General features: G+C 37.6%; 1 protein-coding gene across 1 annotated transcript in view; it reads left to right on the forward strand.

Moving 5' to 3' along the window:
• Positions 1-15,978, forward strand: part of Sbf (SET domain binding factor) — a 540,931-nt gene that overhangs the window by 475,646 nt on the left and 49,307 nt on the right. Inside the window, 1 exon segment of the mRNA XM_090386505.1 lies at positions 12,688-12,901. Coding sequence (XP_090242631.1) covers positions 12,688-12,901 — 214 coding nt within the window.

Below are 15,978 nucleotides of genomic sequence, written 5' to 3' on the forward strand. Positions count from 1 at the left end.
TTGGCAGACTGCGAGTGGAAATGGACATCGTTGAGATTAGAACTGAGACCACGTACATTTGTGAAATGAACTAGGAAGTGTTTGGGAGGTTTAGATATTTTCGCAGATAAGCTTGCCCTATTAGTTTGGCAATCCATGGTGTATTCAATAGTGAGAAAAGGTAGAGGGACATGCTATATGAAGTAATGAAATTTTTGGATATGGCATACACATGGTAAGAATATACCCAGATCCTTGACATAATGTGGCCTCGACAATGCCCCCGCATACTACTGCATACTACTCGGAATCCTTCCAGTCGCTATCTGGCAGAGTAGAGGTAGCAAGATTATACACTAGCTGATCCAGAAGCCTCCTAAAGAGTTACCAATAGGTTCAGTCCGGTGTACTAACTAGTGGCCGACTTGCGAATACGGATTTAGAGCTGTAACCTCAAAATGTAAGGATGATAAAAAAGAAACAATGGAAAGATGTACTCTCTTAAATGTTTATGCACTAGTATATGCACATCACCAAATTTTTTAGTGGTGTTAATTTATTGAAATATGTGGTTTATTTGTAACATTAAAATATATTCATAATACAACTTGAGAATATTGTTCAGCATTATTCTAGATTTATTTTTGATGCTTCGTAAATTAAATAAGTAGAACTGGAACAGATCTTCACACCATTATTTCTTATGAGGGGAAAAAAATGAATTTCTAATTTGGTTTGAGATGGATGTTGCATACTAATACTATGAAGTTTTAAGAAAATACTCTTCCATGTGTTAAAATATAAATTCCAATTTAGTATTAGTAACGGCCGTATGGTGCAAGAAAGCCTATGGCTTATGCTGCACCAGCCAAAAAAAAAAAAAAAAAAAAAAATCGGAACAAAACAATGATAAAAACAAAAATTAAATAAATAAATAATAATAATTAATAAATAAATAAAAATAATAAAATGAAATTAAAAATTAAATAAAAAGGAAATTAATCCTATCATCCTATGCGCTTCCCTTACCCGAAAGTACTATCCAGATGACCTTTGAATTTCCCCAAACTGTCGGCCTCTACCACCCATGAAGGCAACTTATTCCAGTAATTTATAACTCGCTGGCTAAAATAAAACTTCCTGCAGTCCAATCTAAACATTTCCCCCTGTAACTTGAATTTATGTCCCCTAGTTCTAGCATCATTTATAATCTTGAAAATTTTGTCCTCATTCATTTTACTGATGCCTCTCAGAGCCTTAAACACCTCAATCAAATCTCCTCTAAGGTGTCTAGTTTCCAAACTCTGCAACCCACATATTCGAAGTCTTTCTTCATAAGGACGCCCTTTTGCCGATCTCACCAGGCGAGTTACCCTTCTTTGCACCCTTTCAAGAAGCTCGATGTCTTTCTTTACGTGCGGTCTCCATACTTGAACACAGTATTCCAAGTGTGGTCTAACATAGGCCTTATATAATGGGATTATCACGTCCCTATCTCTACTTGCAAAAGTTCGAGGGGCGCCTCCGTAGCCAGGTGGGAAGAAGCAGCAGTGCGTAGCACATGCTTCTTGATTAGACCGGGGTTCGAGCCCGTCACCACCAAATACGGAGTATGCGGAAAGGTCAAGGAATGACCACCGCATATCCCGGAGCAATATGGCCTTAGTTGCTAATGCTCCTAAAAACCAAATAACAAACAAACATAACAAAGCAAAAGTTCGATAGATCATCGATAGGACACCATGGGCCTTCCTTGCAACCTGTTTACAATGCTCAGAGAATTTCATGTCTGACCGTATCGTAACACCCAAGTCCCTTTCCTCCAGTACTGGGTTTAGTTGAACTCCACCAAGTGAATAAGTTATTTTGGGATTACTGTTTCCCAGGTGTAATACCTTACACTTTGTTGGATTAAAGCATAGCTGCCATTTTTCTGACCATTCTTGAAGTCTATCTAGGTCTCTCTGAAGAAGCTCAGCTTGACAGTGATCATTAACTACTCTACCAATTTTAACATCTGCAAATTTAGACATCATGCTCTCTATTCCTTTAATCTATGTCATTTATGAAAATTAAAAACAACAGTGGTCCTGTTGTTTTTAATTTTCCTAATACTGATCCTTGGGGAACCCCACTTCTTACATCAACCCAATCTGAGGAATAGCCATTTATCACAACCCTCTGCCTCCTGCCCTGAAGCCATCCTGATATCCATCTAAGGATTTTCCCAGTGATTCCAACCTGTTCCAGCTTATAAAGCTGGAACAGGTGAACTGATTGAGGTGCATAAAGATTTGAATGGTTTGAGCAAGCTCAATGCTGATGGGATTCTTCCTCCTGCCTGCCCAGTTTAATTGTCTGAGGGGGCATAAATTCAAATTGAGGAACTATAGTTGTAGAATAGATGTGCGGGAATTTGCCTTTAGCCAGCGGGTGGTTGATTGCTGGAACAAACTTCCATGTGTCATGGAAGTTGACAGCTTAAATAAATTCAATGCAGAACTAAAATATATTTACCAACTGAATGGATGGGTGAAATGGGACTTTTTTTTTTTTTTTTGTTGTTGTTGTTCATGCTGTATAAGCTTGCTTTCTTGCATCATATGCCTCTATTAGTGCTAATGCTAATATCTAACGATATAAGATACATTCATAATAATCTTTTTTCACTTTATATTATCATAGAATTCAAATCCTAACCCAGTAACAAAATTCAGAAACACTGCCATTTTAATTAATATTTTATCCTGGCTTACTAAAGAGAGGTACGTTGGCATTCGAGGTGAGCGGACGCGCTTAGACAGGGCTCCTCAGTTAAGTGGTTTACTTTTGGATAGTGCTTTTAAATATTTGATTTATTTAAATATTGTTGGATTATTTTGTTATAGGTTTTCCTGTAACTGTTTGATTTTAATAATATTATAGATATAATTTTTTAAAGTTACTTTCATTGATATTTATTTAATTTTATAATGGTTGTTACGAGATCTGCCTTAAACACGTCATATGGTATCGTGAGTCACACGGAAATAGCAGATGGCGATTTACGGGTGAGTCATGATTTAATCCGTTGTGGAACCTGTGGAATGTTTTCCAAGGTCGACCTGGTGACTAATCCTACCTCACCTGGGGATTCTTTTCTTTGTGATCGATGTAAGGAGTGCACCGATCTTAAATTACAATTTGGTGCACTGATGGAACAATTTGAGTCCCTGAAAAAACGAGTGCTTGCCCTCGAAAATAATGCTTCTGGGAGCTCGTCAGGGACTCAAAACTCCAGCAATCTACCAAGTGATGCACACCCGATTCGAGCCTCAAAACAGAAAAACCAAGTGCAAACTACCCTGGTTAGAAAGGACATTGTTTTATTAGGAGACTCCATTGTCAGGGAAACGGGGAATATTTTTTGTAATAAAGATAGGTGGAGCAGAACCAGGGTATGTCTGCCGGGAGCAACTATTGATGATGTCACCAACAGACTGTCAGATTTTAAAGGGGGTAAAGAAAATATTATTATTCATGTGGGGACAAACGATATTAAACGTATATCTAGCATCATTTATAATCTTGAAAATTTTGTCCTCATTCATTTTACTGATGCCTCTCAGAGCCTTAAACACCTCAATCAAATCTCCTCTAAGGTGTCTAGTTTCCAAACTCTGCAACCCACATATTCGAAGTCTTTCTTCATAAGGACGCCCTTTTGCCGATCTCACCAGGCGAGTTACCCTTCTTTTGCACCCTTTCAAGAAGCTCGATGTCTTTCTTTAGGTGCGGTCTCCATACTTGAACACAGTATTCCAAGTGTGGTCTAACATAGGCCTTATATAATGGGATTATCATGTCCCTATCTCTACTTGCAAAAGTTCGATAGATCATCGATAGGACACCATGGGCCTTCCTTGCAACCTGTTTACAATGCTCAGAGAATTTCATGTCTGACCGTATCGCAACACCCAAGTCCCTTTCCTCCAGTACTGGGTTTAGTTGAACTCCACCAAGTGAATAAGTTATTTTGGGATTACTGTTTCCCAGGTGTAATACCTTACACTTTGTTGGATTAAAGCACAGCTGCCATTTTGCTGACCATTCTTGAAGTCTATCTAGGTCTCTCTGAAGAAGCTCAGCTTGACAGTGATCATTAACTACTCTACCAATTTTAACATCATCTGCAAATTTAGACATCACGCCCTCTATCCCTTCATCAATGTTGTTTATGAAAATTAAAAACAACAGTGGTCCTAATACTGATCCTTGGGGAACCCCACTTCTTACATCAACCCAATCTGAGGAATAGCCATTTATCACAACCCTCTGCCTCCTGCCCTGAAGCCATCCTTCTATCCATCTAAGGATTTTCCCAGTGATTCCAACCTGTTCCAGCTTATAAAGCAACCGCTCATGTGGGACTGAGTCAAAAGCTTTGCTGAAATCTAAATAAACAATGTCGAAATTATTCCCTAAATCCAGCTCGTGAGTGACCCTTTCGAAATAGCGAACCAGATTTGTTAAACATGATTTTCCCTTTACAAAACCATGCTGAGTATCCTTGAGAATTTCAATTCTATCCAAATGATCCTGAATTCCACCCTTGATCAATGCCTCCATGATTTTCCCTACTACTGAAGTCAGACTGACAGGTCGATAATTTCCCACTTCACTTTTAGAGCCACCCTTATGTATGGGAGATACATTTGCATTTTTCCAATCCAAGGGAATCTCCCCAGAGTCTAGTGATGCTCGCATAACCAGCCTCAGTGGTTCAATGCACTCGCTTGCCGCCTCTCTCAAGATTATAGGGTATATTCCATCAACTCCAGGAGCCTTACTAGTCTGTAGGCTTGAAAGTTTTTTCATTAAATAATCTTGCGAAATTTCAATATCATTAATTACATATTTTTTAACTTCGCTCCCACAATTTCCCATTGCCACAAAAGGCTTTTCATTTGTAAATATCGATGCAAAATAACTGTTCAGTTCATCTGCAACGGCAGCTGGTGTATTTATTACTATCCCCTTTCCCTTACGTAAAGGTCCGATCTGGTTTGTCCTGCTCTTCTTGGCATTTATATATGTGAAGAATTCTTTATCCCCCCTCTTTGCTCTGTTTGCTAGTGATTTCTCATAAACTGCCTTTGCCTGTCGAACCTTTTCTGTGGCTCTATTACACACCACCTTGTAGCTGTTATAGGCTTCAGTACTTTTTATTGCTCTGTAACGTTTCCATGCCACCTTTTTCTGCTCAAGTAATGTGGCAACTTCATTATTCATCCAACTTGGAACCCTTCTCGTGGAGTATTTTTTTAATGGTATATACGCATTCAAGGCATCTGTGATTAATGTTTTAAAAGCGTACCACAGTTCAATTGTATTCATTCTCTGCGCGATATCTACCCAGTTAATAGAGGCCATGTAGTACCTTAAGGCATCGTAATTTCCTTTTCTGAAATTAAAACCCATTCCTTTGCCTTTTACTTCTGCTACCTCTCTCGTCATCATCCACCGTAGAACTCCGTGATCACTTCCTGCTACTGGTTCCTCTACTGTCAGCCCTGTTATATCATCTGATTCATGTGTGATGATGAGGTCTAGGATATTCTTTTCTCTAGTACTTTCCCTGACATGTTGATACAAATAACAGTCATCTAGTTGATTTAAAAATTTTGTTCCCCATGTCGAGTTTCCTTCCCATTTACTCCAATCAATTAGAGGCAAATTGAAATCACCCATAATAAGGCATTGACGCTTACTTGCCCATTCCATTTGCATGTAGAGGCTTTTGTCATAGTCTTCACAATCACCTGGTCTGTAGATTACGCCTACTCACATTGTACCTTTGTTTCCAACTATCTCACACCATACAGACTCTATACTAGCATGTGAAATGTCTGAATCTGGGAAAGCTATCGTCGCACTCAGGCTGCTTCTGATAAGAAGCATTACCCCACCACCCCTTCTATCTACTCTATCCTTCCTAAATACATTATACAAGCCGTACTGAAACTCATCATCCCCAATTTCCGGGTGGCACCACGTCTCCGTAAGCCCTAATATGTCCGCGTTACTTGTTTTAACCAGCAGTTCGAATTCGCTCATTTTATTGACGACACTTCTAACGTTACTGTATAAACAATTAAGATTTACTGTTCTTGTATATTTAACAACCCTAACACAACCCTTGAAGTTTTTTAGGCTCTCTTCCCTGATATTAGCTACCTGCTCACGTGAAACGTCTTTGCCCCCAGAACATCTAGATAATACGTCCAGTTGGGGTAACAGATAAGAACTCTTAAGGTATGTGCAAGAGTTACATTGACCAATATTATCAGATAAACGCGTGTCAGTATTACCCACATCCCCCCTAACTAGCAGTTTCCCTGAGCCTTTAAGGTATCCTCAATAATACTGGCAAAAACTTTTGCACCACCTTTGTTTAAGTGTATCCCGTCTCTACAAAACAAATTCCTTCTACCTACAAGTGTGGGCCATGCTGATAGAAATTTACCCCCTAAAGCCTTGCAGATTCCTTCAAGTCTTGAGTTAATCCACAAGGCTCTTAACATATAATCCCTCCTATCGTGTCTGGGCAGAATTGCAGACACATAGACATTATGGCCTATCTCGCGACATTTCCTCAGCATGGTCCTGTATTTTTCCAACAAATCGTCAGATCGTGTACGTTTAATATCGTTTGTCCCCACATGAATAATAATATTTTCTTTACCCCCTTTAAAATCTGACAGTCTGTTGGTGACATCATCAATAGTTGCTCCCGGCAGACATACCCTGGTTCTGCTCCACCTATCTTTATTACAAAAAATATTCCCCGTTTCCCTGACAATGGAGTCTCCTAATAAAACAATGTCCTTTCTAACCAGGGTAGTTTGCACTTGGTTTTTCTGTTTTGAGGCTCGAATCGGGTGTGCATCACTTGGTAGATTGCTGGAGTTTTGAGTCCCTGACGAGCTCCCAGAAGCATTATTTTCGAGGGCAAGCACTCGTTTTTTCAGGGACTCAAATTGTTCCGTCAGTGCACCAAATTGTAATTTAAGATCGGTGCACTCCTTACATCGATCACAAAGAAAAGAATCCCCAGGTGAGGTAGGATTAGTCACCAGGTCGACCTTGGAAAACATTCCACAGGTTCCACAACGGATTAAATCATGACTCACCCGTAAATCGCCATCTGCTATTTCCGTGTGACTCACGATACCCTGTGACGTGTTTAAGGCAGATCTCGTAACAACCATTATAAAATTAAATAAATATCAATGAAAGTAACTTTAAAAAATTATATCTATAATATTATTAAAATCAAACAGTTACAGGAAAACCTATAACAAAATAATCCAACAATATTTAAATAAATCAAATATTTAAAAGCACTATCCAAAAGTAAACCACTTAACTGAGGAGCCCTGTCTAAGCGCGTCCGCTCACCTCAAATGCCAACGTACCTCTCTTTAGTAAGCCAGGATAAAATATTAATTAAAATGGCAGTGTTTCTGAATTTTGTTACTGGGTTAGGATTTGAATTCTATGATAATATAAAGTGAAAAAAGATTATTATGAATGTATCTTATATCGTTAGATATTAGCATTAGCACTAATAGAGGCATATGATGCAAGAAAGCAAGCTTATACAGCATGAACAACAACAACAAAAAAAAAAAAAAAAAGTCCCATTTCACCCATCCATTCAGTTGGTAAACATATTTTAGTTCTGCATTGAATTTATTTAAGCTGTCAACTTCCATGACACATGGAAGTTTGTTCCAGCAATCAACCACCCGCTGGCTAAAGGCAAATTCCCGCACATCTATTCTACAACTATAGTTCCTCAATTTGAATTTATGCCCCCTCAGACAATTAAACTGGGCAGGCAGGAGGAAGAATCCCATCAGCATTGAGCTTGCTCAAACCATTCAAATCTTTATGCACCTCAATCAGTTCACCTGTTCCAGCTTTATAAGCTGGAACAGGTTGGAATCACTGGGAAAATCCTTAGATGGATATCAGGATGGCTTCAGGGCAGGAGGCAGAGGGTTGTGATAAATGGCTATTCCTCAGATTGGGTTGATGTAAGAAGTGGGGTTCCCCAAGGATCAGTATTAGGAAAATTAAAAACAACAGGACCACTGTTGTTTTTAATTTTCATAAATGACATAGATTAAAGGAATAGAGAGCATGATGTCTAAATTTGCAGATGTTAAAATTGGTAGAGTAGTTAATGATCACCGTCAAGCTGAGCTTCTTCAGAGAGACCTAGATAGACTTCAGGAATGGTCAGAAAAATGGCAGCTATGCTTTAATCCAACAAAGTGTAAGGTATTACACCTGGGAAACAGTAATTCCAAAATAACTTATTCACTTGGTGGAGTTCAACTAAACCCAGTACTGGAGGAAAGGGACTTGGGTATTACGATACTGTCAGACATGAAATTCTCTAAGCATTGTAAACAGGTTGCAAGGAAGGCCCATGGTGTCCTATCGATGATCTATTGAACTTTTGCAAGTAGAGATAGGGACGTGATAATCCCATTATATAAGGCTTTTGTTAGACCACACTTGGAATACTGTGTTCAAGTATGGAGACCGCACCTAAAGAAAGACATCGAGCTTCTTGAAAGGGTGCAAAGATGGGTAACTCGCCTGGTGAGATTGACAAAAGGGCGTCCTTATGAAGAAAGACTTCAAATATGTGGGGTTGCAGAGTTTGGAAACTAGGCACCTTAGAGGAGATTTCATTCTGGTGTTTAAGGCTCTGAGAGATATCAGTAAAATAAATGAGGACGAAATTTTCAAGATTATAAATGATGCTAGAACAGGAACATAAATTCAAGTTATGGGGGAAATGTTTAGATTGAACTGCAAGAAGTTTTATTTTCGCCAGCGAGTTATAAATTACTGGAATAAGTTGCCTACATGGGTGGTAGAGGCTGACAGTTTGAGGAAATTCAAAGGTCATCTGGATAGTACCTTTGGGTGAGGGAAGCACATAGGATGTTAGGTTTAATTTCCTTTTCTTTTATTAATTATTATTATTTTTTTTTTTTTTTTATCATTGTTTTATTCGTTTTTTTTTTTTTTTTTTTTTGGCCGGTGCAGCATAAGCCATAGGCTTTTTTGCACCATGCAGCCATTACTAATACTAATACCTTGCAGGTGCCTAGTCTCCAGACACTGTAATTTGCAAAACTTAAGCCTTTCTTCGTAAAAGCAATCCTTTGTTCCATTCACTAATCTTGTTGCCCTTCTCTGTACTTGATCCAGCAGCTTTACCTTCTTCCCTAAGATGAGGCCTCTATACCTGTATACAATACTTAAGGTGTGGCCTGACCATCGCCTTATACAAGGGGATAATCATCTCCTTATCCCTGCTAGAAAAATTCCTGTATATCATTAACAAGATACCATGAGCTACTCTTGCAGACCGTTTCCACTGCTCAGAAAACTTCATATCTGACTGCACAATTACCCCCAGATCCTTTTCATTCTCTACCACCCGAGTGAAGTACCAACAGTTGATACGTTACTCTGGGGTTACTGCTACCCATATGCAGTACTTTACATTTGTCAGTGTTAAATTTCAGTTGAAATTTAACATTGACAAATGTTAAATTTCTCAGCCCATCTGCTCAACTTTTCTAGATACTGTTGTAGTAGCATACTGTCATTAGTGTCATTAACAACCCTACCAACCTTAGTATCGTCTGCAAACTTAGATATTAAGCCTAATATACCTTCATCGATATCATTAATAAATACAGTTAACAATGGACCCAACACTTAACCCTGGTTAAGTGTTGGGTCCATTATTATTATCCCCCACTAATGTTATTAGTGGGGGACTCCACTAATAACATTAGTTCACGAAGAGCAGTGTCCTTTGATTACCACTGTCTGTCTTCTCCCACTCAACCCTTTATCCATAGCAGCAACTTGCCCTTAATTAATGCCACATTGCTCCAATTTGTTCAGCAGTCTTCCATGTGGCATTATGGACAAGTCATAGTATCCAATCAGATTGGTCAGATAAGACTTCCCCTTAACAAACCTATGCTGTGTCTGAACTATAACTGAAGTCTTGTGTAGATGATCCTCCAGTGATCCTTCTTTAACTAGTGCCTCCATTAATTTTCCCAGAATAAAAGTTAAACTAACAGGTCTGTAATTACTTGTATCACCCTTTGATCCTCCTTTGTGAATTGGGATCACATTTGCACATCTCCAGTCCATGGGTAGCTCTCCTGAATCCAATGAAGCTCTCATAATTATGGCTAAGGGTTTTTTTACTTCCTTTGCTGCCTCTAATATAACTGGATACATCCCATCCACCCTAGGTGTCTTTCTTATGTTTATTTTCAACAATTTCTGCTCCATTTTTTTCTCTCAGTTATTACAAAATCATTTAGCTCACTTCCAGAGTTTAATACACCTGTAGCATTCTTCTCCCTTATTAACTCATCATGTGCAAATGTTGATGCAAAATACTCATTCAGTTTGTTAGCTACATGAGCAGGATCATCAATGGTTGAACCAACGATATCAAGGGGACCAATCTGATTCATCCCCTTCCTTCTAGAATTTATATAAGTAAACAACAATTTGCTGTTTTTCTTTTCATCATTTGCCAAAACTTTCTCGTAATCTGCCTTTCCTTGCCTAACCTCCTTTGTGACTTGATTACAGACCAGCTTATATCTACCATAGGCTTCTGTATCACTTGTTAATTTATATGTATCCCATGCATTTTTCTTCTCTGCCACATGTCTCATTAGTTCATCTGAAATCCATTTAGGCCTAAACCTTGAACAGTATTTCTTAGTTGGTATGCAAAGCCCAGTAGCTTCCAAGATTAATTAGCCGACCGGGCTAGCCAGGTGGGTAAAGTGCCTGCCTGGCAACCCAAAGGTCGCGGGTTCGAATCCCGCCTCGGGCTTGGATCAAAGCACTGCAAAAACCTTGGGAGGTGCATTATGGCCACAGAAGCTGATGCGCCAACAACTACCAAAAAAAAAAAAAAAAAACCAAGATTAATTCGTTGAATGCTTCCCATTTAGAATTTGCTGTTGGTAACATCATCAGTTGGTCCCACTGTATAGAATTAGAAACAGTCTCAGACCACCGTAATCACCTTTACAAAAGCAAAAACTCTTCCCTTTACCCATGATGATAGTTACCTCTTTCAGTAAATCCTACATCAGCACACTGTGATCACTGCCACCTAGTGGTTCCTTTATCTGCAGATTCTTAATGCATGAAGAAATCACTACTGATAATCAGATTAAGAGTATTACTCCCTCTAGTTGCCTCCCAAATATGCTACTGTAGTAAACAATCATCCAATAAATTAACAAAAGTCTTGCCAGAATGTGAGTGGCCAACCCACAGGTTCTAGTCAATATCTGGGAAATAATTAAAATCCCACATTATAAGACATTCTGATTTACTAGCCTACTCTATTTCTCTGTACAATTGTTCATTGTACTCATTAGAGTCATTAGGCCTAAAACACACTGCTACTCTCATTTTTGCTTTTCCAGTGCTTATGTCACACCGAATTGACTCAACATTGCACTCTCCATCAATGTCAACTGGATGCACTTCCTTAGATTTTGTGTGTTTATTAACTAACAGCATAACCCCTTCATCCCTTACCTTCCTGTCTATCTTTTCTGTACACATTGTACTCCCCAAATGGAATTTGGGGAGTATCTAAGTGACACCACGTTTCTGATATCCCAACAATATCTGCCTTTGATATTTTGACCAACATCTCAAATTCATGAAATTTATTTACTATACTCCTAGCATTAGTGCACAAGCAAGTATACATGCACCTGTTCTTATTCTTAGCTACCCTAACACAACCCATGTATTTACTTGTTCTGCGATGACACCCAGCAGTCTTTGAAATCCCCTGCACCTTGTTTTCCAGGCTGCTGCTCATTCCAATAGAAGCAGTGCAAGAATCACTTTCACCTCTGCCAACAGCTACTGTTAATCTATTATTCCATGTATCCCCCCAAGCTAGCAGTTTTCCGACCCACCTAACACTGCCTCGATAACATCAGCATATATTGTTGCACCCTTTCTATTTAAGTGTATCTCTGTTGAAGCAGTCTTTCCTGTTAACAAGCACAGACTAGGCTGAGCTGAGAAATATTTCACCCCATGAACCTTGCACAATCTCTCCAGGGCCAAATTGATTGACAAGGCTCTCATCATATACTACCTCCTACCATGTCGGGGCAGAATTGCAGACACTGTCAAATTCAACCATAACTCATGGCTTTTTTTCAACATATGTTAGCTTCAAGAAAATACAATTTACACTTTATATTCTTGTAGAGCCACTCAACCAGTGGCAGAATTCAATAAGGAATAGCACCATTTTAATTTATATTCTATGTCTGATTAAAGTCAATGTATTTTTAAAAAAAAAAAAAAAATCCTATATTACCAACAAATTCAAATATAAAATCTTGTCATGTTGAAAAGTGTTTCGTTAAAGCAAAAAAAAAAAAAATCAGTTTCATAGGAGTAAAGTTACTTTCTCAATTAACTTTACTCCTACTATGTCCTAAAATATATGTATACACCTTTGTGTATACATATATTTTTTTATTACTTATTTTATTTTTATTTTATTTTATTATTATTTTATTTTATTTTTTATTTTATTTTTTATTTTTTTTTGTGCAGAGACAAGCATCTTTTACTACTCAGATGATTCGCTCTCATGGACGATCTATTCATAAACGCTCCACTATAGAAATATTAGTAAGGGGGAAAATGGTAGGAGAATCAACTCAACCACAAGTGTACTCTCATCCTCATCGATTTGAGAAATACAATTATACTACTCCAACTTACTGTGATTATTGTTCGCACATCTTATGGGGACTAGTGAAAACAGGTAATTTTTGGAATATTAAATGTGAAATATTGAAAATGATGTAGCAATGATTTAAAAAAGGGAAATATTCTGTATCTAATCATTACATACACAGACTTATTACTTCAGCTGACCTTTTCACTTACTAATGCATTCCACTGCTCTGAGTTCATTAGGTATGTTACGTGGCAATCAGATTATGTCCTGTACTAGTAGTATTCTGTTAATTATACACCACTGATAGTTATGGGTAGAATCAAGTATGTCAAGGATTTCAAACTCATACTACATTTCATTCTTTGAACAATATGAGGGAGGGCTGAAAAGTTTCTAGCCTCTCATAGAAGGAATACTAGAAAGTTATGAAACCCCATTTCTTTTTCAACATAGCCCCCCCCCCTTAATCTTAAGTCAACACACTTTCTCACCTGATCTGATAGCTTTTGTAACGTGCTCAAATAAAATTCAGAAGATTTTGACTCAAACCAGTTGTTGACTGCATCCATCACAGCATTGTCACTTTCAAATTTGTCCTTTCAAGGTCCTTTTGAGATTTGGAAATAGAAAAAATAGTCCGATGGACCCAAATCCAATCGGCACGTGCTGTAATAGCTCGAACCCACAGTCATGCAATGTTGCCTGATTCACAAGTCCAATGTGCACCAGTGCACTGGTGCACATTGGACACAATTTCCCGAATGAATCACTTTCTTGATGAAAGTGATTCATTCGGGAAATTTCTCAGTGGGTTAGAATAATGGTGTCCATGGTAACATATTGCCTCCAAAACTGAGCTTCATTAGCTTCAAAATGCTGCACAATCTCTTACAACACCTCACTCTTTCCCAATTCTCATCTGAATTCAGTGTTTTAGGACTCTATCTCAAAGAAACCTTCTTTGTTACTAAAACATTTACCACAATATCGTGAACTTGCTCGCATGAGATGTTGAATGTTGTCTCAATGTGCTTCAATGCTATTCTGTGATCTTGAATGATCAGATCATGAATGGCATCCACATTTTTAGTGTCAACACTTAACAGGCCTCCCACAACAGGGTGCATCTTCAACACTGTCTTGTCCTTGCTTAAATTCCGCAACACAGTTTCTGACTATGGTGTATGATGGACAGGATTCCCCTACTGTTTGCTGCATGTCATCATAAATTTCTTTTGGCAACATTTTATTTAAATGAAGATACTCAGTGACTGCACAGTGCTTTATTCTCTCAACAGTCTCTTCATTCACCTTCCACACTTCAATGCCCTATGTAAAAGAGAAGTATATAGTTACAAACCTGAAATTTTCTGTGAACACACACAAAGAGTCATAGCACAGGTTGGTAATCCTGTCTTTCACAAAAACCTTTGAGATCTATATTGGACTAAAAACTTTTCAATGCCATACCCCCATTTCTTTGTATGTATTTTCTGTTCATAAAAATGTGTACAGAAAATACATCCAAATAAATTTCATACAAACGAATTCTATACTACCTACAGATTTCATTTGTAATGTTAAGTCTTTTCTTGATTTCCAACTAAACTTCTCTACAGTATAGAATGCAAATAGGTTCAATAGCCATTTCTGTTTGAAATTACTATTAAAAATATATATATAATAATAAAATACAGTTGCATCTCGCTAATACAAAGTTTGAGGGACCTAAATTTTACTGGTTTTTGATTTGGTATATATTATATATCTGTAATAATAATATCAGAAATAAATGAAAAAATAAATTTATTCTAATGAATAAAATAAAATAATAAAAAACAATAAAAAAAGGCCTTGTCTAACAATACAGTAATAAGAACAACACATTTTTTAAAGATTTTATATTATTTGTAAGATAATTTAAGGGAAAAGCAATTGTATTGTATAGCATATATTTTGATATATACATTATTTTAGTATCACAGTAAAAAGAATTATGATCTTAATATAAAAGGAGACATATAAACCATTAAATTTTTAATAAATTAATCTAATTTAAAGAAAGAATCTAAAGTTGTTTTCACAGTTTTTTATACATTTTTAACTACAGCACAGACATTATCAAATGCAATAGTTGTTTCTTTATCAATGTTTCTGCAGGCCAATACATTCCCTGTTACACTCAATGCATTTTCAGCATCTGTTTTAGATGGTTATGTGTGCTTCTTCACTTTTGCTGTCACCAGTAACAAAAACATCATCATTTTGCTTAGTGCTCAGCAGCTCTTCTGGCATTGGCATTGCTGTAGTAGCAACTTCATTATCCACCTTCATGAACTCTTTAAATTCGCCGACAAAATCCATATGCTCCTTCAAATTCCCCCATTCTTCAATATTGCTATCACATTCATCTGCTGGGCCAGGTTTTTCGATGATATTCTCTCCAAAGCCACTCTTTCTGAAACTGTTGATTATTACACTTGATGCAATACTGTTCCAGGCAATAACAAGATTACAGATAGCATCCAAATCATTCCAATTTGGCTGCAAATTGTTCCCTCCTATGTTGCAGATCAAGTATGGGCTCTGTGTGCAGGCTCTATTATCAGGCGGGCTCTATATGCTCTCTTGAGGTTATAAATAATGCCTTGAATCAGTGGCTGCATAAAACTGGTGGTACTGAGAGGTAAAAACAAAAGCTATAGTTCTCAACTTAAGTATCACTGCAGAATGTGCTGTACAACAATCTAGAATCATCAAAATGTTCCTTTTTTTCTGAAACCATTCTTCTGTGCACTTTTGATAACCAAGACTGAAAACTTTTGACCATAAGCCAAGCACTTCTGTTGGCCTCATAATTAAAGGGAAGTTAGTTAACTTCTTAAAAACATCTAGGCTTGGAAAACTTACCAATCACACGTGGGCGTAGTTTTGTACTGCCATCTGAATTGCAGCATAACAGAATAGTGACTCTTTGTTTACTAAAATTTCCACCATGAAAAGACTCTCCTCGAACGGAAAATTATGACATTTGTTTGGCAGCAAATTATAAAATAAACTTGTCTCATAAAGATTAAAAACATCCTTTGCCTCATATTTTTTAAGAATGGACCATACAGAACACAACCAGTCTGTAGCCTTTTCTTTGTTGACTAATCCAG

This window comes from Mastigoproctus giganteus, chromosome 12 (genome assembly GCF_048544385.1).
Source record: "Mastigoproctus giganteus isolate SK-2022 chromosome 12, ASM4854438v1, whole genome shotgun sequence".
Lineage (NCBI taxonomy): Eukaryota > Metazoa > Arthropoda > Arachnida > Uropygi > Thelyphonidae > Mastigoproctus > Mastigoproctus giganteus.